Genomic DNA, 27,882 nt, shown 5'->3' with positions numbered 1-27,882 from the left:
ATATAGCATACACATGTTAAGATAAATGAGAGAGCTGGTCAAGTGTTTTGAGCTCTTCGGCAGACAAGCCTGACTTTCCAAAAAAAGACAAACCACAACTTTGGAGCCAGTGCTATTTCTTCTGTGCATGGTGAGGTGACTTCCCCAGTTGTAAAGGATTTAGAGCTGAAATTCCATATTGTCTGGAGCTATAATTACAAGTCTCTTTCACTAAAACAGAGGTCAGCTGGGCTAAAGCATGCAGAAAGAAGGTAAATGTCTGGCCACGTTTCCATGTGGCATACTCCTTTCCTAACTTTCTGGCACAAACTTCATGCTGATAGAATATTCACTCATTCAGTCCACAAATATCTGGCAAGTAGGTGCTGGGCACTGTGTAGAGAGGAGTAAACACAGCACAGACCCTGCCCTCCTGCCGTGTAGAGTACAGCAGAGGAGCAGCCTGCGCACAGGGCTGTGAGCTAGGGCAGTACCACCCTATGTCTGGGGTCATTTTAGACATTTGGGAGGTGCTTTCAATTGTCAAAATGAGTGGGGAAACTCTGCCACCAGGGTGGGAGCCATGGTGCTACATGACCTGTGTGAGGGAAACCAGCCCCCGGCCCTGCATGACTGGTGAGTGAACGGCTAGACATTCATAAATCTGAAAAAACTCTTCTGGGAAAACACCCTGTTGCATAGCAAGAGTGATGCCATCTTGAAGTGAAAATGCCACGATGACCAATCTTTGACACCTACAATTCAAGGTGTTCCAGAGCATAGATAAGCCCTCATAACCTCCCCAGTAGTCATGAGTTTCTAAAGGAAGTCTGAGACATGATGAACTTCCTGTGTCTTACCCTCAAAGCCTGCTATATAAAGGATACTTTCTGGGGGTTGGTTGTGAGACTCCACCATCTCTTGGCCTACCTAGACATCATTTCTAACATCTGTTTCTAAGTCTCTGTGAAATACTTCTTTCTGAGAAACTGGATTTGTCAGCCTCCTTCTTCAGCCTCTCAGCTCCCTCGGCCTTTGAGGGTACATAGACCTGCTCACCATGAAACATCTTTTATAATTGCATGAATCTAGGACCCGACTCTACTGCATATATAAAAAATAAAGTTTTATGGAATAACTTCAATGCATTTTTTAAACATTTTTCTTCTTTTTTGATTTTCGTTTTTTTGAGCAGGGTTTCAGGCTGTCACCCGGGCTGGAGTGCAGGGGCGTGATCAAAGCTTGCTACAGCCTTGGCCTCCTGGGCTCTAGCCTCCACCTTGGCCTCCCGAGTAGTTGATACTATAGGCGTGTGCCACCATGCCAAGCTAGTCAGAAATAATTTTTACTTATTTTATTTTATTTTGTAGAGACAGGGGTCTTGCTCTTTGCCTGGGCTAGTATCAAACTCCTGGGCTCAAGAAATTATCCTGTGTCAGTCCCCTAAAATGTTGGGATTACAGACACGCACCATGACTCTCAGACTTTAATGAATTTTCTAGAAGGCAATTTCAGTCCACATTGAAGGAGAAAGACTTTATCTTGTTTGAAACATCACAGGAGGCTGGGCACAGTGGCTCATGCCTGTAACCACAGCACTCTGGGAGGCTGAGACAGGTGGACTGCTTGAATCCAGGAGTTCAAGACCAGTGTGGGCAATACGGCAAAACTCCATCTATACAAAAATACAAAAATGAGCCAGGTGTGGTGGTGTGTGCCTATAGTCCTAAGCTACTGGGGAGACAGAAGTGGGAGGATCACTTGAGCCTGGGAGACTGAAGCTGCAGTGAGCTGAGATCATGCCACTGCACTCCAGCCTGGGTGACAGAGTAAGATCCTGTCTCAAAGAAAAAAAAAGAAGGAAAGAAACGAGAAAAAAAAGAAACATCACAGGAGTTACTTACCATCACAGAAAATCACATGCCACTAGCAATATTGCTCTTAGTATCTAAATTACCAATAAAACACAAGTTTGTCAGCCAATATTTACAGCTGTTGCATTCATGGTCATTTTACCCTAATAGGTGCAGGCCTGATTACTTCATTATGATTTCTGGAATATTCGGCCTTGGGAATTTAGGAATTTAACACTGAAATAAATAGTTTTATGATGAATTACTTTCCTTTTATTTCTCCTTTATATCACTGCCAGGATGTTATACTGATTTAAAATTACATGTATAGGGAGGTTATGTTATTTATAGATTTCATTTGAGGATAAGTAAAAAGGAAATATTTGTTATAAAAATGGGAGGTGGGTCTGATAAAATTGAGGTGTCAAGTCAGGCATTCAACAAATTGGGACAAAAATGACTATAAATGCAAATTGGGGCAGGTGCTATGAAGGAAAAGAGCCAGGTTCTGGGAGAGAGAATAACCAGGAAGACGAGTTTCAGTCTAGGCAGGCAAGAAAGACCTCTCTGCAGGGGTGACATCAAACCTGAGACCTGAGGGGCTGCTTAAGGAGCCAGACACAAGACAGTATATACAAAAGTCCCAAGGCAGAAAAGGCCTGACATACTGAAGACCACAGGAAAGGCCAGGGTGACAGGTGGGGCTGGAGAGGGAGCCAGCTTGGACCACGAGAGCCTGCCTGCAATGGAAAGTCATTAAAAGGTGAGCTTCTCCCCGCAAAAATCACAACATTTGAAAAAGACAATCCAGGCTACTTCAAGGAGAATGAATTGGAGGCAGGCAGGAGTGTAAGGGGAGAGATTATTATAGTAATTCAACTGAGAGAAGATGGAGGCTTAGACTAAGGGGTAGCAGTTGACAACTAGAGAAATGGTGGACTCTAGATGTATTCCGGAAGTAGACGCAGGCTGGGGTGATAAGCTAGATGTGGAGCTAAAGAATGATTCCGTTTCTGGCTTATGCAGGTTGGATGAATGGCTTCTTTTAGACAGATGAGGAACACTGAGGGTAGAAAAGCACCACAGGGAGAGAACTCGAGAGGACAGTTTGGGACGTGTTAAGCTTGAGATGTCAAGCAGGTGGCCAGAGGAGCTCTCTGCCTCTGAGTTCCAGAACTAGCTTGTTACTACATACCTACTTTTAGCTAAACCAAAGCATCTCAAATTCAACATTTCTGAACTAAATTCATTTCTTCCCAGTCAAAACTGCAACTCCTCCTGTGTTCACCATCTCACTAAAAGATATCACCACTCAACCAGGCTACACGAGCCAGAAACCTGGACGTTCTCAGGATTGACCCCTAACACAAACACACACACACCAAAGTAGTCACCTGCTCAGCGAGTCTCACTGTTCCCTTCTCTCTCTCCATATTTCTTCACCTGGGAGCTCCTACTCGTCTTCTAGGCTTGAGTCTGGGAATTACTTCATCCAGCAGATCTTCTCTGAACCCCCAATTCAGCTTAAGCGCCCCATGCTCCACACTTCTGTAGCACTAGGAGCTTCTCCTGTCATCCGATTTTTTACACTGTAATACTATTGCCTCTTTTCTGATGTGCATCTTCCCCAGGACTCCCTGAGGGCAGGGGACTATTGTTCAAGGCCTGGCTTATGGTAGCAGCTTATTACATTCCTGCTGTATGACTGAGGGTAGCTCATGGGAACGTGAAGTGAGAAAGGTCAGTTGCCGTCACGGTGCACATAGCTTGCACAGTGCTAGCTGAACCTCCTTCACCAGCTACAAAGCTTGTGGATCAAATACCTGAATTCTCTCCAGTAACAGGTTAATTTCTCAGGCTGCTGACATCACTTTCAGCCAGAAATCAAACTGTCTCCTGTGAGCAGGGCCATTTTTCTGTGGCACACCAATGGGTCCAACCCACCTCCCTGAATAATGTCAGTTCTTAATAGGGGAACCTTAGACTGAGTGATGCTTTAAGCATTTCTGCTGCTGCTTTTCACCACAATTTTTTCTGCATTGTCTTGACATTTGTTTTATCTAGGTATAGAGGATACGGTTGACTGTCTATCCAGCATTCTTCTCCTACTTCCTCCTTCTTTCCAAAACCCTGATTCACTTCAGGACCCACCACCCCTTCTCCACTCAGACACATGCCCCTGGGGAGCCCCATACTTAGCTAAATCTAGAGTCCCTGGTTTGATTCAGCCAATCATTGAGTTTCATTCCCCACTCCTGCCCCTCCCACTAAGTCACTGGTTCTTGGTGGGCACATGACCTGGGTTGTCCAATCAGACCAAAGTATTCACTGGCTTTTCCAAGGTAGCTCCTGCCCAGCCTTCTCCTCCTGCAGCTGCTCCCCACCTCCTCTTCCCTACAGTGTAAAAGGATCTGCCACTCACTGGCCCTATCTCTGCAGCTCATGGAGATTATTCAGGGCCCCCTCTACATAGGCCATTGCTGTGTTTTCTGTTATCACCAGCAGAGTCTGTAACAGCTCAGTCCCAGAACCTGCACTTACTTATCCCCAGGACTAGCTATGGAGAGGGAGGTGTACAGACATCCCAGGTCCGACACTTCCACCAGAGCAGCCCTCTCACCCTTTTCAACACTTGGCCTACAGAGGCTGACGTCTCCTGTTGACATACACACTCACACATCCTTTTAATATATGAAGGCAACAAGCAGCCAAGCAGCAAAGAGAAGACCCTGGTAACTACACTCAGATGAAGGCTGCCGTGCTGCTTTCCTCCATGCCCAGATGAGGCAGCCAGAGTGCATGCAGGAGTTAAGCCAGGCCCAACAAACCCATGTGGAATGTGAATACCTGAGCTCCACTCTGCTGGCCAAACAAACACATACGATGCAATCTGCCATCTGAGGACGAGGTTGGCTTCCTAGCAGATAAAATCAGGATGTCCTCACAAACACACTTGCACAGAACAGGCCCTTTCAAAAACACACACGATCTCTGAGGGGGAGATGAAAATGTTTTGGAACTGGCAGAGGTGGTGGTTGTACAACACTGTGAATATACTAAATGCCACTGGATTGTATACTTTGTTTTTTAATTTTCTTTCAGAGACAGAAGACAGGATCTTGCTCTGTCACCCTGGCTGGAGTGCAGTGGTGCAATCATGGCTCACTACAGCCTCAAACTCCTGGGCTTAAGCAATCTTCCTGCCTCAGTCTTCCAAGTAGCTGGGACTACAGGTACATGACACACCACATCTGGCCAATTTTTTATTTTTTGTAGAGATGGGGGTCTCACTATGTTGCCCAGGCTGGTCTTGAACTCCTGAGTTCAATTAATCCTCCCATCTTGGCCTCTCAAAGTGCTAGGATTATAGGCATGAGCTACTGCACCCAGCCTGATTATATACTTAAAAATGCTTAAATTTATGTTATGTGAATTTCACCTCAATTTAAAAAAAAAACACATACGGGGCTGGGCATGGTGGCTCATACCTATACTAGCACTTTGGGAGGGCAAGGCAGGAGGATCCCTTGAGCCCAAAAGTTTGAGACCAGCCTGGGCAACATAAGGAGACCCTATCTCTATTACGAGAAAGAGAAAAAAAGGCCAGGTGTGGTGGCTCATGACTGTAATCTCAGCACTTTGGGAGGCGAAGGCGGGGGAATCACGAGGTCAGGAGTTCGAGACCAGCTTGCCCAATAGGGTGAAACCCCATCTCTACTAAAAACACAAAAATTAGCTGGGCATGGTGGCATGCCCACACCCAGGAACCTGGGAGGCGGAGGTTGCAGTGTGCCAAGATTGCGCCACTGCACTCCAGCCTGGATGACAGAGCTTGCTCTGTCTCAAAAAAAAAAAAAAAAAGAAAGAAAGAAAAAGAGAAAAAAAAGAAGAAATACACACAGGTCCACAAGTGTGCAAAGGTATGATCTTGCCTTGCAGGTACCCACACACAAGTGCATGTGTATGTACACATACACACTAACCTAGATTTTTTTGAAAATTCAGAGAGGTGCGCAGAATTACCCTGCAAGAAGTCCCAGGAGGCCAACACATCAACTCTTTGCAGTGTGCATTCATCACCACTGAGCAGAGCTTATCCTCCTTGTGTGGGTTTGAGACCTCCCCTCCCACTGCCTATTCTGTATTACTTCCCTTTTTCTTCTTCCCACCAGCTCTGGCCCTTTTATACTACAGACAGTTCCCCATGGGGCTCTTCCAGGTCTATAACAAAACAAGTAGCCTCACCACATCACTACAGCCTATGTAACTCCACAGCCCAGAAGAGTGCCTGCTCATGCTTTCACAGCAGCCAGGCTACCCTCTGGCCCTTCACCATTAGCCTGGGAGACACGGCAGCTGCCACCTCACTGATGAGGAAACAGGCTCCAAGAAGCTTACCACCTGTCCAAAGTCACACAGAGAGTTGGGTAGGAGTGAAGCAGGAACGCAATTCTCCTAACAACGAGTTTAGGACCCTCTCCCACACACCCCCTCTTTGTTTCAACAAAGGTAGTCTATCATGGGTTTCAGACACAGACCTCCTGAGTCTGAGTCAGGCTTTCTAGCTGTGTGGCCCTGGGTAAGTTACTTACCTTTTCTGTTTCTTTTATCTATAAAATGGCCTACTAATGGAGCCTCCTCTTAAATGCTGGGAACAGAAATGAGCTAAGGTATGAAAACACTTAACACATGTACTGGCTGCTAATTTATAACCACATCCAAGTATTCCTTTTCCATTCAGTTTCAGCAGATTTGGGGCAAAGTAATAAATAAGAAGAAAATGAGAACTGAGTGTGAAATTAACTTCAGAACAAACACACTGAGAAATTTTGCTGGTTTAAGTAAGTGCATATGTTTACATGGGAGGCAAAGACTAAAGTCGGGTATTTTGCTAAAATATGGAGAAAACAGCCAAACTAATATATCTCAAATATGTTTTTCAAAAAAACCAATGGCTAGTGAGACCTGGGAAGGGAAAAGAGTGGAGATGCACGTGGGCTTTGATGTGGCCATGGAGTCCCCCGCCCGTTTTGCACACAGCAGGCAGATTTCAGTGGCTCGCTGTACAATAATGTGCACATGTCTATGCTAGCATCCTCTGTGTTCCAAGAAGTTCAGACAATCTAGCAGCTGAACTTTTTGATTTCCTACTCTAAAGGACCTGGCAAGGGAGATGTGCCATTTCTAAAGCAAAGCAAGAGCCAGTGAAAAAAATCAAACAGAAGCAATAGTACAGATTGACGAGGAAACTAGCAACAATAAAGCTTTATAAGAAAATCACCAGATAAGCTGCCATTCCAGTGGTTCCAAGTGTCTATTCTCTTTTGTGTATTCTCATAAAAGCCTTAGAGTCAGCAATGGGACAGGTGCCGTCGTTCCTCTCTTTCTCCAGGGCGGTGAGGGCAGCCGCTGAGCCCAGGCTCTAGGTGAAGTGGTGGAAAACTATCACTGGAGCAGTTGGGCTGGCAGCGGTGGGAGTGAAGGAGTTTCAGACTTAGAGTGTGGACCCTACAATCTGATGAAATTGCATAGGAACCTGCTAGGTCCCAGTTCTTAGCCCCGCCCTGTGTTGCTGATAAGTGAGTCTAGTCAGAGCCTGTGCTCCATCGCTTGGGCCTGCGTTATGTGCTGGCCAGAAAATCAAATCATGTGAGTCTCCCTTCAAAGAGCCACTGGCTTAGTTAAGCAACCAGTAAGACACTGGCATCCTGGGGACATCATGAGAACAGCAGAATGCAGATCTGGAGTCAGAGGGCCTGGCCCAAGATCCAGGGCGGCCTCTTACTCACCATGTATGTAAGCTTGTACAAGTCGCTTCCCTGTCTCTGAGCCTATTTCCTCATCCACTAAAAAAAGGGGGATGCAGAGGGAGGGGTAGACAATATGACCTACCTCTTAATGTCACTGTTAGGGCTAAATGGGATAAATGGGTCCAAGGAAGCCTCAAATGTAGGCACAGATGAATGACAAGAGCCAAGAGTCACTAATGCTAAGTGCCACAGGGATTCAGAGTGGAGAGAATACATCTGCCTAGAAAAGGCTACGTGGAAAAATAGGTATTACTGGATGTTCTCTGTTAATTTCTCCATCAAGGTACCCATCTTCAGAAGACTGTGCCCTTTAGAAGTCTAAACTATTTAGCTCAGAGTTCAAGGCTAGACATGCAGTCATCAAACTCCTCTTCCCTCCTTTTCCCACCTTAGATCTAATGACTTCTCTGATGAACGACTACTCTGTAGCCAAAATGAACACAGACTGCTCCTGCACCTCCCCGTCCACCCCAGCCTCTCCCATGTGCCTCCTTCTGTGCTCTTCTCTTGGCCTGGAATACCTTGTCCTGCCTGCCTGGGCCCCCTTCCCACCCCAAACCATACACATATACTAGCTCCTCACTTAGGAAAACCGTCCAGACCATCCCCCACCCGTCCCCAGAGCTGGAAGTGCTCTTTCCTGCCCAGCCAATGTCTTTGATACCTGTATCAAAGGTATGTAAACATATGCATATATACACACATATATAGACACACACACACACACATATATATCTCAAAGGTATATATACATGTGTGTATATATATATATTCATACACACATATAAACATGCACACATACATATATACCTGTATATACGTTTATATATCTAATATATCTATAATAATACATTAGATATAGTAGGACACTCTACTCATTTGAGATAGGGCCACATTTTGAGAATTAAGTTAATGAAAATCAATTTGTAATAGTTATTAGTCATCTGTAATATGTATATTCAGATGACTGAGACACTTGAAAATACCCAAATCTAATCAAGGTGACTGCAATGTAACTAAAGAAAGCTGTAATCTAATAGAGTATGTTTTGGCCTATCTGAAAAATATGTTAACGGAAAAGTCATGGTCTATACAGACTCTACACAGAGTCTAGCAAAACAGAAATTGCATAATGAGAATATTCGTGTCCATCCACCTCTGTCCAACAGTAAGATATTGGTTGCTAGTGCTGGTGGACACAACAGATCCTGGCCACTAAAAAGCCATGCTCTCGTATGGAAGGAAAACGCCATCACGTGGTCCCAGGAGCCAGATGAAACAGAAACCTCCCAGAAATCGAACTCGATTTGCTCCAAAGCCTGTATGCCAAGCAACCTCTTTATGAATTCATCAGGAGGCTGGCACTGAACAGAACATCCACCACTATAACTTTGTTCTGCATATTTATGTTTCTAACTATAAAAAAAGAGACTTCAGTTAAATCCCAGCCAAGTGAACACATGCATTTATCTTTGACCTCCCCAAAATCCTCTAACATGTTCAGTAATTGTTTTAAAAAACATAAAGCCACAAGGACAAAACAAATAGGAAAAGAAATAACAGCAACAAGATTTAGAAGCTAAATGGCGAAAAAACAAGTGGAACTGACTTAACAGGCCTAGGGAGCCAAATTCCAAGCCAGCAATGAGGGGCCAGTTAAGAAACACCTGATGCACAACAGGACTCCCTGAGGGTCTTAAGGTATGGGAACTGGAGGAGCGCCTGCTTCTGGAGCTGGACTGAAGGCAGAGTCGCAAGAAAGAGGGTGGAACGAGTTTGCTTTTTAATACCTTATCCCCTTCCCTATCATGGTAAATGCTCCCCAACCCTGGTGAAAGGCAGAGGGCTCTCCAAATGGGAGACACAAGGCCCAGTTGGAGTACACAAGGCCAAGAAGAAAAATGAGACCCCCCCAACACCCTGCTTCTTTCACTGGCCTCCCAGGATGAACCCCTCAGGCAGAAGAGTAGAAGATTCTTTCCTGGTTTATATGACTAGCCCAAGAGGGAAGACCAACACCTGCTAACACTACAGGTTCCCCAATGGAAAGGCCCCAACAGATCACCCTACAACTGTGGTTCTCAACTGGGGGTGGTGAGGACAGGCGTTGCCCCAAGGGAACATCTGGCAATATCTGGAGACATTTCTAATTGATTGCCATCAACGGAGGAGGGATGCTGCTGGCATTTAGTGGGAAGAGGCTGGGGATGCTGCTAAACACCCTACAGTGCACAAGACAGCCCCCCACAACAAACATCCAGCCCCTAGTGTCAACAGTGCTGAAGCTGAGAAACCCTGACCTACAGGGAAGCTCAGAGTTAACCAGCCCTGCCCATACACGGTTTCTCACGTGCTCATTGCCTCTCTTTAAACACACGAGTAGACATCTGAGGAACTACCATGAAAGATGGAGATCAAAATGAGAGACTACACGGAGAGACAAAAACTTTGAAATACTATCATTAATATCCTCAGAAATTAGAGATGATATCCCATCAAAAAACAAACTAGCCAGGTGCAGTGGCTCATGGCTATAATTCCAACACTTTGAGAGGCCAAAGCAGGTGGATCACTTGAGCACAGGAGTTCAAGACCCACTTGGACAACACGGCAAAACTTCCTCTCTACCAAAAAAAAAAAAAAAAATTAGCCACAAGTGGTGGCATGTGCCTGTAGTCCCAGCTACTCAGGAGGCTGAGGTGGGAGAATCACTTGAACCTGGGAGGTTGCAATGAGCTGAGATCATACCACTGCACTCCAGCCTGGGCAATGGAGTGAGACCCTGTCTCAAAAAAACAAACAAATAAACAAACAAACCCAAGGCCAGGCGCAGTGGCTCACGCCTATAATCCCAGCACTTTGGGAGGTGGAGGTGGGTGGAACACGTGGTCAGGAGTTCAAGACCAGTCTGGCCATCACAGTGAAACCCTGTTTTTACTAAAAATACAAAAATCAGTCAGGCATGGTGGCATGTGTCTGTAGTCCCAGCTACTCGGGAGGCTGAGGCAAGAGACTCACTTGCCTGTGAGGTGGAGGCTGCAGTGAGCCAAGATTGTGCCACTGCACTCCAGCCTGGGCAACAGAGCAAGACTCCGTCTCAAAAAAAACAAAAAACCCAAACCACTTTGGAAAAAAGAACATCCGGAGAACAGGAAAAGGCACTTCAAAATTAAAAATAGAATCACGTTTCAAAAACAGAATAGAAGGGGTAGATGACAAACTTAAGGAAGTTTCTATTTCTTCCCTGAATAAAGAAAAAAGACAGAGAGAAAGGAAATACAAGAAAATTAGAGGATCATTCCAGCATCTAAATAGCGGAAGTTCCAGGGTAACAGAAGAGACTGACTGAAACTAAAGAAACAAAAGAAATAATCCAAAAACATTTATTAGAACTGAAAGATATGAGTTTCCAGATTGTGAGGAGCCAGCCAGGCCCTACCTCAAAGTCTATGATTGCGAAATTCCAGGAGGTTAAAATGGCAGATCCTAAGTTTCAGAGAGGAAAAATGAGTTCCCGACAATGGATCAGGGATCCGGTTGGCATGGGACTTCTAAACAACTTAAATAGAAGCTGAAAGACAATAGAACAATGCCTTAAAAATTTCCAAAGGGGAAAAAAAAAATTACAATCTATTTTCAAAGTATCAATCAGGTATGAAGGAAATAAAAACATTTTCAAACATACTAGGTATCCAAAAAAAAGTTGCCTACAATGACTCTTTTCTCAGGAAACTAATAAAATATACATTCCACCAAAATGAGGAAATAAACCAGTAAGACCTGAGATCCTGGAAACAGAGATCTAATACAAGAGATAGAGGCAAAGAGAATCCTAATAAACATAAAGGAAAATCCCAGGATAACTGCCGTGCAGCAGGGAAGTGGCACCAGCCCAGCTAGAGGAGGTTAGAAGGCTCAGGAAGGGTGGCTCCAAAAGAAGAAACTGACAGAATACTTGATATGTCTGATTGCATGGGAGGGCGAGTTTCACATGAAATAGCTGAGATATACAGTGAAAACCAAGTAAGGGAAGAAACAAGATAAACTGTTCACTTGAGAAACAAAAAGTGGTAGAAGAAGAAAAATATAATCATAGTACACTACATGGCTCAGCTGTGACTAGGCATTAAAATATAAACACTGATCAGTGGTCAAACTTAACTTACAATATAGCTCCTGGAGAAAGGTGGATGGGAAGTGGAAGATACGTGTGAAAGGGAGCTAAAGCCTCATCAGTCATCGTGTGAAGTCAATAGAGAATATTTGTTACCAAAATAAACAGCAGAGTTGAAAGTGGTTGTCTCAGGGTAGTGGGAAATGTCTTTTCTGTAGGAGAAGAGGAATATTTTATTTCTTCGTAATAACTCCATCTAGAACTGCTGACTCTTTAAATCGTTTGCATATATAACTTTGATAAAAATAAAATGACTTTTTTTAAAATTGGGGAGCACAATAAGATATAAAGAAGTAAAATTCTAAAATTATTCATTATCATCACCTAGAACCAATCACTTTAACATTTTCAGTATTTTATTCTGATTTTTCCTCTGCATATTATACATGTGCATTTTCTTTAAAAGTTTTCATCATACTATACATATTATGTATGGTTTTGATTTCTGTTTTTTCACACTTAACACATCATTAGCCTTTTCACATTTCTTTAAATATTTGTTGAAGGCAGTTTTTAATGGCTGTGATTATTCCAATATAAATCATTCTGTGAGTTAGCAAGTCCCTTTTTACTATGCATCAATGTATTTATAATTTATCACTATTATAAACAACACTGGGAAAAATATCATTTTATGTAAATCTCTGGGTATGCTGAATGTTTTCTAGGCATAAGTTCACAAAATCAGATCACTGCAAATTTAGAAGTCTGGAAATTAGCCTCCAAACTGGTTGTTTCAGTTTTCATTCCCCAAAATGGGGGAGAGAGTATTACTTTCCTGTCTCCTTTTCAACTTAATAGGTTGAAAAACAAAGGTTTTATTCACATGTCTTAACAGAGTGTGTTTTCATTGGCTATTAGTTTTTCTTCTCTTGTGAGCTATTGGTTTATGTCTTGTCCATTTTTCCACTGGGGCTACATGGTAGATTAACTCTTTGGCAATCTCATTTAGACCCTGATCTCTTACGAGTTAACATAAATCAGACCCATGTAGCTGATGATCCTTGTAAGCCCCAATAAAATAGTTTCTGAATCTAAATGGCCCCATAGAAACCTTGCCTATCTGGGAGGCTCAGGTCAAACAGCCAGGCGGTTGGCCACTTTTATAATACTCCTCACTCACATTTCATGATTTATATGCATGCATTCTGGCAGGCTCTATTCATCTTCTCTTCCAACTGGACTGTAAATTCCTATGCGGGAAGAACACAATCTGATGGAATTTTGTGTTCTTCACCTCACTCTTATGTTTAATGGACACTCATATATTTGATAAATAAAGCTGTTAGGGTGTGGTTGGGGTGGGAGAGAATATCAACAGAGGCATAGAGAAAACAAGAACATTGGAAGGTCCAGAACCAAGCATTAAGAGGAACAAAAAAATAATTTTTTTTTAAGGAAAAGAATATTGGAAGGGTAGGGAAGAGATCAGCCCTTGCCCCTACCTGAGGCAGGGGCGAAGCAAGCATCACAAGTGCACAACCAGCAGAACTTCACTTTCTCCCTTGAAACCCTGAAAACAGTTTCCAGAGCCTGGGAGAGAATGGCCATGAAAGAACAACTGACAAAAAGAGATAAAAAGGAAAGAGAAGGATCACTGAGCCATCAAAAGGAATGGAATACTGATAGGTTCTACAACATGGGTGAAAACGTTATGCTAAGTGAAAGAAGACAGACATAAAAGGGCAAACATTGCAGGGTTCCATTAGTATGAAATGTCCAGAACAGACAAGTCCATAGACACAGAAAGACTGATTAGTGGTTGTCAGGGGATGGGGAAGGAGGAATGGGGAGTGACTACTGGTGGGTATGGGGTTTCCTTCTGGGGTGATGAAATGTTCTCTGAATTATGTCTCATAAAATAAAAGGAAAGAGGAGGAAACATACATATCAAGCAGTTTGATACAACAGTAATTTCTCTGAGTAATTACTTTCTTCTTAACACCAGCTTGCCTAGATGCTGATACTTCCATACTACCTTGTTCAGACAACAGGAGGCATTCGGGTCTCCCTTCCGATCAAGACACAAGTGAGCAGGTTAGCATATTCCCCATGTCCCCCTCCTCCCCACTTGTCACAGAGGGCCACCCACAGGCCACTCTGGAAGCACACATGACATAAAGCCCAGTGAAGGACTCCTACACACAGAGGAGTCCTTCTTGCTGGAAAACAGTACATGCCCATGGCCAATATTTCATCCAAACAGACTTGGCAGCCTGTCTGTTAATGAGCTCTGTGAGTCAAGAAATGAGTTCCACTTTGCTTAAATGGTCAATGCATTAAAGTAGCCACCTATAACCTACTTTAAAGCCACTCAATAATGTCCAGACAGGTCAAAATCCCCTCTCAAATGAGCTGATAAGAAAGCTGATAAATATGGAGATGATATAAAGTCACAGGAAAGGTTCTTTCCATAATAATCTTGCCACCAGACTCCCCTAAATTTAACACACACCTAGTTGCTACTGGAGCCCCCAACACTTGTGCAAAGTGCTATGTGCTACATGAAGTCCAGAAGGGACAGGACAGGGAAGAGTTTACAATCTGCATGGGGAGCAAAGATTTACACATGAAGAAAACCAAATGCTAGAGTGCAGCCTGGAGACAACTCACTTAGCGGAAATTCTAAGGAGGAACTTGAACTCAAGAGGGCCGGAGTCAGAGGTGAGGAGGTCACAGGATGTCTCAGCCTCAGAAGGACTTCTCACTTTCCCCAGTGGATAATGACCCAAAGCTCTCACCTGTTCAACAAAGTCCCTGTCCGAAGGAAGCAGGGCCCCCATTTCCCTGCTTTGTCCCTCCTCACATCCAGTCCCTTCCCCATTCCTTCAGGGCCAAGGAGGCTACTGGAAACACCTCCAGGTAATCAGCAGGATCCCTGAACCAGCTCACTGGGGAATTCAACCCTGTGAAAAGTAAGCTGGATTAAATGAAACTTTAATTGAACTGGACACTCCAGATTAAATGCTCTCTCAGTGGCAGCTCCTAGAGGGGGCACACTTTGAGCCAACTCATTTATAATCCCAACCATTATGCCATTTGAAAGAGGACGTTTTTTCTAGATTAGAACAAATTTGAAAAAAAAAGAAAGAAAAAATGTAAAAGGGTGGGGCAGGAGAATAAAGGAAGGAGAGGACACCTACACAGAAAGTAGAGGTCAGCCAAGAAAAAAGTAATTACTGGCAAGATGGGCCTTTGAGTAACACAGCCCTTCCTCTCCCTCCAGCCACTCCTTGTGACCTGCCTGTGAGTGTTAACACAAAAAGGACGTCATCCCCCATCTGATGCTTTGGAACGAATTTAGCACAAACCAAGCTGCCATCCTTCTCAGGGACAGGGTCTGTCACCACTCAGAGGAGTGCTAACCTCAGCCACAATGATCAGAGCCCTGTCCAGGAGTCCCGTCTGTCGAGCCACTTAATGTGCGGGAGAGAAATGGTCTGGCGTTTAGGCCTCATCGAGGAATGCCCGCAGAGCCTACTGAGCGCACAGTCCTAGGCCACATAGCACACTAATGGAGCCAAGGTAGCCCACAAAATTCTGCTTCTGTTTTTTTTCTTCTGCTAGCACTGTGGTTCATCACCACCAGGTGACCTGGGTAGGCAGCACCCATGGCTGAATCATTCAGTTCATTCCAATAACTGCAGAGAATCTCAACCATGTGTAAAGAACTAGAAATGAGGGTATATGGGGTGTGTTTGGTGGGGCTGGGGGTTTATAAATTAAAAAAAAAAAAGAGATCCCGTCATTTGCAACAACATGGCTAGAACTGGAGATCATTATGTTAAGTGAAATAAGCCAGGCACAGAAAGACAAACATTGCATGTTCTCACTTATTTGTAGGATCTTAAAAATCAAAACAATTGAACTCATGGACATAGGGAGTAGAAGGAAGGGTACCAGAGGCTGGGAAGGGTAGTGGGAGGCTAGGGTAGCGGGGAGATGGAAATGGTTAATGGGTACAAAAAAATATTTACAGCCAGGCACGGTGGCTCATGCCCGTAATCCCAGCACTTTGGGAGGCTGAGGCAGGCAGATCACGAGGTCAGGAGTTTGAGATCAGTCTGGCCAATATGGTGAAACCCAGTCTCTACTAAAAATACAAAAATTAGCCGGGCATGATAGCAGGGACCTGTAGTCCCAGCTACTCCAGAGTCTGAGGCAGGAGAACCACTTGAACCCGGGAGGCAGAGGTTGCAGTGAGCTGAGATCACGCCATTGCACTCCAGCCTGGGCGACAGAGCTAGACTCCATCTCAAAAAAAAAAAAGTTAAAACAAATGACACTATTTGATGGCACAATAGGGTGACTATAGTCAATAATAATGCAATTGTACATTTAAAAATAATTCCAAGAGTGTAACTGGATTGTTTGTAGCACAAAGGATAACTGCTTGAGGGGATGGATACCCCACTCTCCAGCATGTGCTTATTTCACACTGCATGCCTGTATCAACACATCTCATGTGCCCGACAAATGTAAACACCTACCATATACCCACAACGTTTTTTCAAAACTTGAAAAAATAAAAAATAAAATAACTCATGTTCCCTGCACTCCAGAGACAGTGTATAAGACAGGGGTGCGTGTGGTAGGGAGGGCTGGGGGTGGGGGAGTGGAGATGGCTTGTTATGAGCAGGTACAGAAGTACACAGTCATTAATTCAGTGGCTCTGATATTTTAGCCTGCATCAGAATCACCTGAGGGCTTTTATAAAACAGGTTTCTTAGAGTTTTTCATTCAGGAGATTTGGGGAGGAGCCTAAGAATCTGGATGTCTAACAAGTTCCCAGGAAATGCATGTTGGTTTGAGATTCACACTTTGAGAACCAATGCCACCATTCAAAGCTTTACCTGTACTAATTATTTTTAAATGGATAATTGCACTATTATTGATTATAGTCACCTTGTTGTGCCATCAAATAGTGTCATGTTTTTTCTAACTATTTTTTTTTGAGATGAAGTCTCATTCTGTCGCCCAGGCTGGAGTGCAGTGGCACAATCTCAGCATCTAGTACATGTAAGAATCCAAACCGAGCACTTTCTCCAGCTAAAACACAGTTTCATGGAAACCTTACTCAGTTGAACTCTTACTAGCATTTCACCTCCTTGGATGGACAGGCCTTCCTCTTCTGTGCCCCCCAAAAAACAGGCCCCTCTCCCTCTCATTACTCATGGTTGACCCACCCTTCAAAACACTGTGCCTCTCGGGGCCAGGCCTGTGCCTAACGGATCTTGTAACACCTGCCCCTGGCTCAGATCTGGTGCTCAGGAAATGTATGCTGACTGACTCCATGAACGCTCTCTTCTAGACTTGCCAGCCACCACAGGAAGCAGCCGGGCAGGATTTGGGAGCCCATGCAGAGGTGGTGGCAATGGGATGACCCAAGAAAGCAAACAATCTGAGCAGCAGGCAGCAGAGGAACTTTTGCGCCATATTCAGGGAATATTCAGATGAAAGAGGGATGAACAGATTTGAAGAGGTAGGCTTCCCCTGAATAAGGAAACCGCTGAAGGGAGAAAAGAAAGGCCTGAGGTAGCCCCCATGGGACAGAAATGACACCTGTCATTTACAGACTAAAGCTGGCCTGCCTGGCAGCCCTCCAAACAGCATTTCCCTGTTCCTCTCTCCTGGGAAAGGGCCACAGCTTCAGGCAAATGGCATGAGCTTCTTCCACACATGCATCAGCAATGGGGCCCCCAACGCCACTTCAGGCATGCTCCTTTTTGAGAATCATGGTAGTTTAGGGACAAACTGACAAACACCCTTAACGTCACATGGGGCAGAAGTTTTTATAGGAGCCGTTTTAGCAGCGGCCCTCACGTGTTCCATATACACACAATGTTCCACCAACTCTTCTATCTAGAAAAGCGATACGCTTGGAATGTACCTTTTACATGAAACACTGAACAACGGCGTGCATGTGATAGAAAGGAGGCATTGAACATGGGCCAGATGATTAGGGAGAGTAACTTAACATCAAGAACCCAGGGCTTGAAGCCCGACAGCCTGCCTGGTGATCTTGGCTTTGCCTTTTACTAACTGTGTGGCCTGGAGAGAGTCATTTAACCTCTGAAAACCTGCAAAATAAGACAGCCACCACTGGCTTCCTTTACTCACAGAGCAGGTTCAGAGCTCAAGGCGGCACCAGACGCAACGTGCTTTATGTGCTGTAAAAATGTCATTTGGTGATGAGTGTGCCAGTCTGAATTCCCTCAGTCTACCCTGAGCCTCGGTAGAGCAGGAAAATCTAGCGATCTGGAGAGGCAGTTGCTTCAGTGCTCCCCCCATTCACTCAAAAAGGAACAGTGACAGCAATAAAGACCTCTTCCCTTACTTTCTTTTCTTTCTATTAAAATCAACAAGCAACACAGCACCAGATTAGTATCTCTTTAATTACCAACTTGTCAGTCACCAGGTGAAAAACTCCATAATTCAGTTATCAACGCTGCTCCACGTTGACACTGATAGCAGGGATCTGGGGTCCATAAAAAGATGCATTGGGGTCACCCCCTCTGCCGTTCCTCCCTCCACTGCTCTTCCCACCCAGAATATAAGCTCTCCACACCCCTCTGCCTGCTGGAACTCATTTAAGTCAATGCTTCCCAAATCTTCACTTCATGGCACACAGAGAAAATGAGATGATGTGTTCAGCATACATCGAGTGGGGCAGGGGAGCCACCGCTGCATGCCTGAGGTGAGACTGCTCAAGCTATGACAATCTGAGCCCCAGCTTGTCCCAGGTCCTACCCAGCTGCCCTGAGGGCTGAGGAAATCCCTTATCTGGGAGCTGGGAAGCTGCAACTTATCTAACAACCCCACAAGCAGGTACTACCATAATCTCCAATTTATAGATAAGGAAACAGGTTTCCAAAGGCCAAGCCCCTTGCTGCGAAGTGGCAGAGCTGAAGTTGGGCCCTGGCAGTCCAATGTGGGGGTCCACCCTGGCAACGACTACTCCACTGGCCCCCATCTCTTCCTACAAGCCTAGATCTTCCATAAAGCTCCTCCCCACCACTTCTTCCTGTGTGGGACCCTGCAGCACTCAATTTCACACAATGAACTTTCCCAGTTGTGCAGTGGACCTGTCTGCGGCCCGATCCCCCACCTTCTCCCGTGGAAGATGGGAACACACATCAGGCAATGAATCAACACCAACAGAATTGAGCCAGTGTGGAGCTCCCAAAGCTGGCCTGGGCCTGCACTCTCGGCACCAGGCCCTACAGGGTAACTACACAGGTCATCTCTACTCCTTACAGCTATGCTGCAAGGTACAAATTATATCCACATTTCACACAGAAGAGAGGTACACGCTGGCTGATGGTCTCACAGCCACAAAGAGGTAGAGCCAGGATTCAAAGTTCATCTGGAGACTCCAAAACCCACACTTTCCACTGCCAAATTGTCTCCTCCTCAGGGGATCTGGGAGCAAGAGGTCTCAGGAAATAAGCAAAGGCCGGAGTCTGAGAGAGAGTGTTGGGGGACAGCCCCACTGGTGATCACTGAGGACCCTGAGCCTGTGTAAAGACAAAAATGGTGGCCTGCCCCATACCTACGTGCCTGCTTCTCCCTTGAATCTTGGAGACTTCTACCGTATTATCGAAGCTTTCCTAGGAAAGGGGTTGTGCTGATGCTATTATTTAGCAGCTATGACTTTAGTCATTAGTTAATCTTTTAGCAGAAGCAAGCTGACAGTCAAATGAGAATCAATTCTTTTTTTTTAAATAAATATAGTCTCGCTCTGTCACCTAGGCTGGAGTGCAATGGAGCCTTGTATCATAGCTCACTGCAGCTTTGAATTCCTGCGCTCAAGTGATCCTCCTGCCTCAGTCTCCTGAGTAGCTGGGACTACAGAGGACTACCACCACATCTGACTAATTATTAAAAAAATTTTAGTAGAGGTGGGGGCCTTGCTGTATCGTCTAGGCTGATCTTGAACACACGATCTCAAACGATCCTCCCACCTTGGCCTCCCAAAGTACTGAGATTACAGACAGACACATACGTGCCACCCTGCATGGCCAACAATCACCTTATTTTAAGAAGTATTTGTCGCGTGCCTACCAGGCACCAGGCACTGGGCTGAGCACTGCAACACAGGAGAGAAAGACACTGTTTTTGAAGAGAGCAAGAACGCATCCAAGAGCTCCTGGCAGGCAGTGAGCCCGAGAGGGTTCTACCCAGGGAGCCAGGGTACCCCTGAGAGCTCAGACGGCTTGGCCTCCACACACGCAAAGCAGCTGCGGCCAGAAACTAAAAGAGGAACAGCAAATTGCTGAGGGCAAGGAAAGCTGCTCTCTGACCCAAGTGTGCCAAATTAGGGCAAAGCCAAGCCTGTTGGAGAGAAAGGAAATTCAGCTGAGAGTCAGGAATTTTAATTTTTCAAAGCCACGTGTGGTCTTCCGTCTTGTTTCTTTGTAACTGCGTCCCTCTTCTCCTGCGCACTGCTGCTGTGTCTGAGGCCTCTGTAGCACCCACAGCTGCCAATACATGTGCCCTTGCTGGAAACCGACACCCCTGTGGAGAGCTGCTTTGTTTGCTTTGTTCTGATACCATTAGATCTCATCTTTGCAACCCCAAATTCCACAACAAAACCGCAAAAGTCCAATTCTCCATGAAGCCTCTGCTGCTGAGGGGCTTAAAGCAATGCTTCCCACCTTTTTCACATCACAGCACCCACAGCAACTGACAATATAAGCTCAGCCCCCTTAGGCTGTCACTCCCCTGGCCCCCCAGAGATGAGAGCCTGGCATCTCAGCACACCTGTAACACTCATGCCTGGGATACCTGCGGGGAAGTTTTTGTTCAAAGCACAGAAATGTCACCAAATCTCAGAAGAATCATGATGGAAGTGGAGACACCAAACAGATCAAAGGTCCAGGACAGAGATGGGGCACAGCTGAGGCACAATCAGAGAAAATCAGAGCTGGTGGGGACTGCCCCCACTCTAAGGTCCCTGCCTGCCAGCCCATAGTCTAAGCTGGCATAACTCAAAGCCACATCAGAGTCCCAAGAGGGGGAACACAGGCCATTCAGAAACAGCAAAGGCTTTGGAGTCAACAAAGGCTATCCACCTTCCCAACGCAGAGGAGGAAACCAGCATTCCCGTGTGATGCGGTGCAGGCTGGAGATATAAATAGCTTCTACAAAGGTTAGCAAAATGCACAGATGACATATCTACAGTAGGTTACTAAGGGAAACCAGGATGCTCAGTGCCAGCATCTCACCTGTTGCAGCTGATGCCTGCAAGGAACCCTGGGGCTCCTCCCAGGCTCTGCTCACCCAGCTGCCAGAACCCAGAGCCTGGTGTTGTGAGTGGGCATTTCCTAAACCCTACTAATATTCCCTGCAGGCCTTCTCCAAAGTAGGAAAACCTTTTCCTACTCACATCTCTGTCTGGTTCCCATAAGCCCACTTGTTCCCAATTTCCTCATCTGGGAGAAGTCTGCCTTGAAGGGTATTGTGAGGATGCCCTGCCTGGAGGTAGGAGGAGCCTGGTGAGTGGCAATCCCATGGCCCTTTCTCCTTCCCCTTTCTCATTGTGCCAGGCCCTTCTGCTGAAATGCAGAAGGTGGGGCATGCCAAGCCTGCCTCCGGTGGAGATTCCCTTCTGTAGGGGAAGTGCCTTGTGGACACGCAGAGGGCGTGCAGGGCAGCCACAGCTGCTGGGTTATGTCAAGTGTAAAACAAATCTCACTTGTCACTGAGAAAGCAACACCAGGGCACACCAGAGTAAAAGATATTTATAGCCCTCATGGACGCATCTCTGAAGTTGTGTGCTGAAGTTAATAGACATAGAAACAATACATCCCAAAGCACATAAATGGACTTCCACACTGAGACAGTGGCTAAATCTGGAACTTTAGGGATCCCAAACTCACCCCTAACACACATCCTCCTCTGAGTGTGGATATTCTGGGACCTGAATAAGCTGGGCTCTAGTCCTTCCCTCTCCAGGGTATCAAGTTCTGCCTTCCTGCCAAGGTTTAAGAGATCAGCCTGGAGCCTATAGCTAGAGAGCAGCTTGCCAGGCAGCTCCCCACTGGCCTGTCTGGACAGAGAGGGACAGCTCTTCCCACTTCCCCTCACTCCAAACAGTGCAATGGCAGGAGGGAAAATCCCATCTCTCCACTCCCTCCCTGAGCAGACAGCAGGGTTGCTGCAGAGCCTACACTGAGTCCTGAGGGCAAGGCAAGAAAGGAGAAGCTCCACAGAGGCCCAGGCAGGAAGCCAACCCCTCACTCCCAACACACACACAGGGCCCCTAGTGAGAAGGAAGATGCCTCAGTCAACTTCCACTCCAAAATGCTTGGCAGTCAAAATGTTACAGCTGCTCCTGGACCACCTGTAGGCTTGGCCAACAGAGGGGAGGCCTTTCCTTTGGCAGTGATGCTATGAGTGTGCTGGGACATCCCCAGGCAGGGCACATGATTGGCACTGAAGTCCAATACACTCTCTCTCCTCATTCTCTCTGTCTGCTAATAGCAGCAGAAGTCAAGTGGAAAGCACCCTGCTCTATAAGGCCAAAGGTCATCTACAACAATCACCTGTTGACTGGTAGATTCCCTAATATGTAAATCGGGCAAATGATCCTATGGCTTTGAACTTGACTGAGGTTAAGGCAGGGACCATGAGTGAGCAAGCAGACTAGAGGTTCCAACCTGACGGAGGCACTATTGTTGTTATTCAGACACAATGAATGCCCACATGCATGAGTGAACATTTTGGAGAGAAGGCAACTGACCTCTAGTGCCATCAGCTGCCTCATTCCATCTTAAGTCTCTGAAAGTAGAACCAACGGAAGCCTACATACCCTATTTGTTTCTCAAATTCTGCATAGAACTGTAAGCTATTTCTCTTCCATCAATGGGGATGCGGGCTCTGGTTAAGACTGAAAACCATCTGATACAACAGGGCATTTACGGCAGGGAACACTGGGCTTGGAACCATGGATCCCATAATGGGGACTATGCGAATTAGAAAGCACAAAGCTGCTCCACACCTCTGTTGAAAAGGTTCTAGGATCTGGCATTCTAGTGGAATTTTTGTCTAGAAAATTCCACTAGAATGGAATACACTGTTCTCTTCCATTCTGTGAACCTTTCTCCCTACAAAACTGCCCACAGTGGAATACAATAATTTCCTGTGCTATTTTTCACACACCCACTATGCACAAAGGGTCAGCTGCTTTTAAATATACTAAAGAGTTTAAGCCAACCTATGACCTTGCAATGAAGATTCTAATTATACACATTTTTACTAGATCACAAAGGTAAATAATTTAGCTAGAATCACATGACTAGCTAAGGTGGAAATTTGAGCCCAAGCCTGTTTTGTTCCAAAGCCCTTGGACCATTTTCTGTTGCCCACTAGGCTTAAGGACTTGCATATATATATATGTGTATGTGTAATAGATACATATATCTATAAATCCTTAATTTTTTATTTATATGTTTATTTATCATTATTATTACTGCAAGATGAATCTGATACTGATTCCTAGAAGCCTGAGGTCTTAATGACTAAGTACAATGTAGAAATCTCCTACATAACACATATGAACAGAGCTGAGACAGACATTTCTACCTATGCTGACATCAGCCGTGGTAGATCCCCATTTTAAATTCACTCCTTTGCACTCCCCAGGTGCAAAAGTACTGGAACATAGTACCAGGTACACAGCAGGCACTGGCCATTTGGTCTCATCATTGCTAAGTTGCTTATTAGTAATAAACCCTCAAATGCTGAGAGACGAAATATCACTAACTTTGATGCAAAAACAAGTCTAGACACTGTGAGAAACACCAAGGGGGCCTAACACACATCTTGGCCAACAGAGTAGGTGTCTCACCACTGGGTGAAAACAGCAGTATTTGAGTCTCACTAATATGTTTATCCTGCTCGGTATATATCTTATGATCTTCCACTGGAAAGAGTAATTATGGCCATATATGGAAAGCCCTGGGGTCAATTTCAAGTGAGTCTCTTGATCTAAGTTCTCTCCTCTGTAGAGGTGCCATTCGACACCTACTCAGAGAATGGCTGTGAAGATTACAGGTACCACATCTATGGACGTGCAAACAATCCAATCAGCCCCGCGGCATCTCAGCATCCCCATGGTGTCCTGTGTGTATAACTACTTCAAATTGGAGCAGATTCAGACCCTCATCCCAATCCTAGCAACACCCCTCAGTAGCTGTGTGACCTTAGGCAACCAGCCTAACTTCTCTGAGCCTGTTTCCTCACTGTAAAAATGGAATACCACCTATCTCATGGGGTTGTTTTATAGAGTAAATAAGGTAATATTTGCACGTGGCCTGATATGTGTGAAAAAACTCAGTAAATACTAGTAGGGTTTAAATGTGCTCAGAACAGCTCTGACTACACACATCCTGTTGAACAGAGAGTGCGGTCAAAAATTATGGTGACAAGTAAAGGAGATAAGAGAAAGGAAGGCAGTGAGAAGTTCAAATTAGAGGCACTTTTTTAAAACCTTCCTCTTTCCATCCAATAAGGTCTACCTCTTGTTTATCAACGATATGACTTAAAAGTCAGTCTTAGTTGATTGAGCAATCTCTGCCTCTTGCCTTCCACATCCTCTGATGAAGGAAGAAGGAATAACGACTACAGGGCAGGCAACCAAAGGGGGCCCGGGAGAGCTGAGAACTGGTCGTACTGACTGGGGCCATTTTGGTGAAAGCAGGTGGCCTCAGGCACCTTAAATGCCAGCAGTTCTCTATCTTCAGACGTTCCTCTAACAGTTTAGAAACCAGAGGTCATATCAAGGTACTCCCCTCAACAAGGCATGTTTCAGAATCCAACCCAAACTCTAATCACAATTCTGAAATCCAAATCTAGACAAGCTTTAAAGAACAGCACTCCCTTTATTGAGTACCTAGTGTGTGCCAGGTTCAATGCTAAATATTTGGCATACAATATCTGCACAAGGGGATCATCTTATGTTTTTAAACCCCATGTTGCAGATAAGGAAATTCTACTGCTAGACTTCCCCCAAAGACATTCTCTAAGGCTTTCAGCTGCTCTTATGTTCTCAAGGACTTGAGTCTGTATGGCATGTGGAAACTTCTGCCAGAGTCTTCAACTCTAATCGTAGTGCTGAATTCTACAAAATTCATCACACACAATCATCTTAGCCCCAGAGCGAAAGTGGGTTTGGGAAGAAGCTGAAGCTGGGACAGGGAGACAGAGAGAAGACATTAGTACTTCAGAAGCACAGCCTGGCCACCTCTGATTTGCAAACTCTGGCCAGAGGCTTCAGGGCGAAGTGTGCATTTTCTTTCTGCACAATTAATCTCTCCCAAAGAAAATCCGGACAGTCACCTGGCCATTCTGAAGGGAGGCTGGGGGGATCCCCTCCTCCTCCAAGATTCACACTGAACTCCTAACCCTTCCTCCCTACCCCAGGGAGTGGCTGGATGGTTGTTGTTTCTTTCCTTTTTTTCCCTGTAGTCCTTTGGTAACACCACAAATTACGTTTTCAGGGACTGGAGTCCCAGAGTGCAATGATGTTGTAATAAACATAACCAGGACCAAATGCCTTCCCATCATATTAGATGATGCCATTTCCCACCAATCAGGCTCCTTGGGCAGGCAGACCACTCACCAATGAGGGACCAGACAGAGGCTGTGGGGGGGAGACCTGGTCATCTGCAACTAAAAATAAGGCCGCTTCATGATTGGTTGCTGCCACTTTGCAACAGGAGTTGGGACCCACACACCAGGCGCCACACTGAACGACCCACACAGGCAAAAACTTTCACAGCCTAGGGGTTCACATGGGTGGGCTGATCTGGGTCTGTTTTGTTTGTTTTCCTAATTTGCTGACTTGATACAAGAAATAAAGACCTAATCCAAAGGGAGCCCCTCGCAGACACACCCTCCCACCTAGACACCTCGGTTTCCAAAGGCCCTTCGCAGCCACAAAGAATTGGGGAACAGGAGGGGGGCGTTGGCCAGAAGCCAAGACACTCACCTGTCCGGCCGTGTCGTAGAGTCCAAGGAGGTACTGCTTGCCCCCCACGGTGACGCTGACTGCAATGACAGAAGTGGGGGTGGGGAGAGAAGCTCACAATGACCTGGGCTCCGGGGTAATTTCGCTCCCCACCGGACCCTCCTCTCCCAACCCTGCTAGGGGCGTGGGGGTGCTCCCCGCAAGATGTCACCCCCTTTTCCGCTGAGCCCCGCTCACTGTGAAGCGGTAAGGGGCCGGGGTGTAATGTGGTCCCCAGCCGTCCACCCCCTTCTCCCAAGTCCAGTAGCCACGTCTCGGCCGGTCCCCTCGAATGTTTCCCCGGGGCCTTGGGGCAGTAGGAAAGGGGCTGTGGGAAGGTCAAGGAGGTCGGCCCGGGGCGCCAAGGGGTGGGATGTGCGCAGAGCAGGGGCCGCGTGGGGGGCGAGTGGGAGAGGGGGTGGATCCGTGGGCGAGGGGGTGCCAAGAGCGAAGCCTGGGGGGTGGGGCCGGCCGTCTGGCAGAGGGCGCGGCGGGGGAGGGGAGAGAAGCGCGCTCGGGGGAGGCGGCGAGGGGGCTCCGCCAAAGTTGCTCCAAAGTTCCTGGCCCGGGGAGCGGCCCCTTAGTCAGCAGTTCCGCGGCTTACCTGCGTAGTGGTCGAAGACGGTGGGCACGTACTCCTCCGGAAAGGCGTCGTTGGCATAGCTCATGAGTAGGCACGTCTTGCCCACCGCCCCGTCGCCGACCACCACGCACTTGAGCATCAGCGCGCCGGGCCCGTGAGCCATGCTGCGGCCGGCCGGCCTCCGGGCATGGTCCCCCCGGAGCCCCCGCCCCGGCCCCGGGCTCAGCCCCAGCCCGCCTGGGGGGTCCGCCGCCGTCGCCGCCGCTCCGCGCCGCAGGGCCGCCCCCCCGGCCCCATGCAGCGGCTGCTCCCCTCGCAGGAGGGGAGGGGGCGGCGGGCCCGGGGCGCTGCCGCCGCCGCCGCGGTCGCCGCCCGGATCCCCGCCCCGGCCCCGGTCGCCGCGCCCGCCCGCTGCCCCCGCCACTCGGCGCCCGCGCCCTCTCCCCGGCCCGGCCTCCCCAGGAGGATCCGCCGGATCATAAGACCGGCCGGCCCCGGGGGAGACAGCAACTTTGGGGAGGGCGGCGGAGGGGAGGGGCCAGGCGGCTCTCCCCGCCCCGCGCCAGCCCGGGCCCCTCCCGCGGCGCCCCGGAGGAGGGCGGGCCCAGGCGCCTCCCCTAGCGCGGCCCCCGCCCCGCGCCCCCGCCCGCCGCCGCGCAACCCCGCCGGCGCACCCGAGCCTCTCTCCCCGCGAGGGCCGCGCGGAGGGGCGCGCAGGAGGAGGAGGAGTCGAGGACCGCGGAGGGGAGGAGAAGAGGAGGAGAGGCGGGGAGGCGGGGAGGAGGGGAGGAGGGAACCGCGCTGGGGGAGCCGAGGGCTCCTCGCGCAAGTGCCCGCAGCGCCCAGAAGCGTCCAAAGGCCCCGATGCTCGGAGAAGACGTGGAGGCCTCTCGGGGAACCACGACGACTTCCACGATGACGCAATAGTCATGCCAAATTACACATCTGTATTTCACCTTCACCCAGAAGGCCAGAGCCATCGTCTTAGCCTCTAAGTGCACAATGGAACTAGAAATCAGGAAGAAAGAGAGACCACAAGGATTAAAAAAAACAAAAAATTTAGGCGCGCAGGGTGGTGGGAGTCCCTGAGCTGGAAAGCAGGGACCCTGGCTTATTGCGTGGATTCCCCCCCGCCACCACCCCACGCCTTCCTTAGCACGAGCTTGAATCATTTACTATGAAACCGGTGACTAAGGGAGATACAGCGTGTTCAACCACTGAAGCACGCCCCCCCTCCACGCCCACATACACACACACACACCCCAGCCAGAAAAGGGATACCTAGTTGGCTCTGGACCCGGCAAATGTACCTGGGCTCCCCCTGGAGGCGACATTCTCCGAGGTCCCCTTTCGGTCCCCAGTGTCCCTCGAAGGTATTCCGTTGTAATCCCGGGGAATTGATACAACCTTCTGCTCTGAAACTTGGCCTGTGCTCGAGGCGGCAACCCCTGCCTTCTGCGTGGCAAGGCTAG

At 47.2% G+C, this 27,882-nt stretch overlaps 1 protein-coding gene across 3 annotated transcripts in view; it reads right to left on the bottom strand.

The window, feature by feature from the left end:
* The window catches only part of RHOQ (ras homolog family member Q), a 40,584-nt gene extending 13,451 nt beyond the window's left edge, over positions 1-27,133 (bottom strand). For 2 of the 3 annotated variants that reach the window (XM_012473754.3, XM_012473757.3), the window contains exons 1-2: positions 26,432-26,569; positions 25,810-25,868 (exon numbers count right to left, since the gene is read on the bottom strand). In XM_012473754.3, coding sequence (XP_012329177.2) covers positions 25,810-25,868; positions 26,432-26,549 — 177 coding nt within the window. In that variant the 5' untranslated portion in view covers positions 26,550-26,569. Of the gene's footprint in view, positions 1-25,809; positions 25,869-26,431 lie in introns of all 3 variants that reach the window. The other variant, XM_012473755.3, reaches the window with a different exon arrangement.
* Between the last annotated feature and the right edge of the window lie 749 nt (positions 27,134-27,882).

The sequence above is a fragment of the Aotus nancymaae genome, unplaced genomic scaffold, assembly GCF_030222135.1.
Source record: "Aotus nancymaae isolate 86718 unplaced genomic scaffold, 86718_ANA_hifiasm-v0.15.2.pri h1tg000057l, whole genome shotgun sequence".
NCBI classification, from domain to species: Eukaryota; Metazoa; Chordata; class Mammalia; order Primates; family Aotidae; genus Aotus; species Aotus nancymaae.
This window is presented reverse-complemented; position numbering and strand designations above follow the sequence as displayed.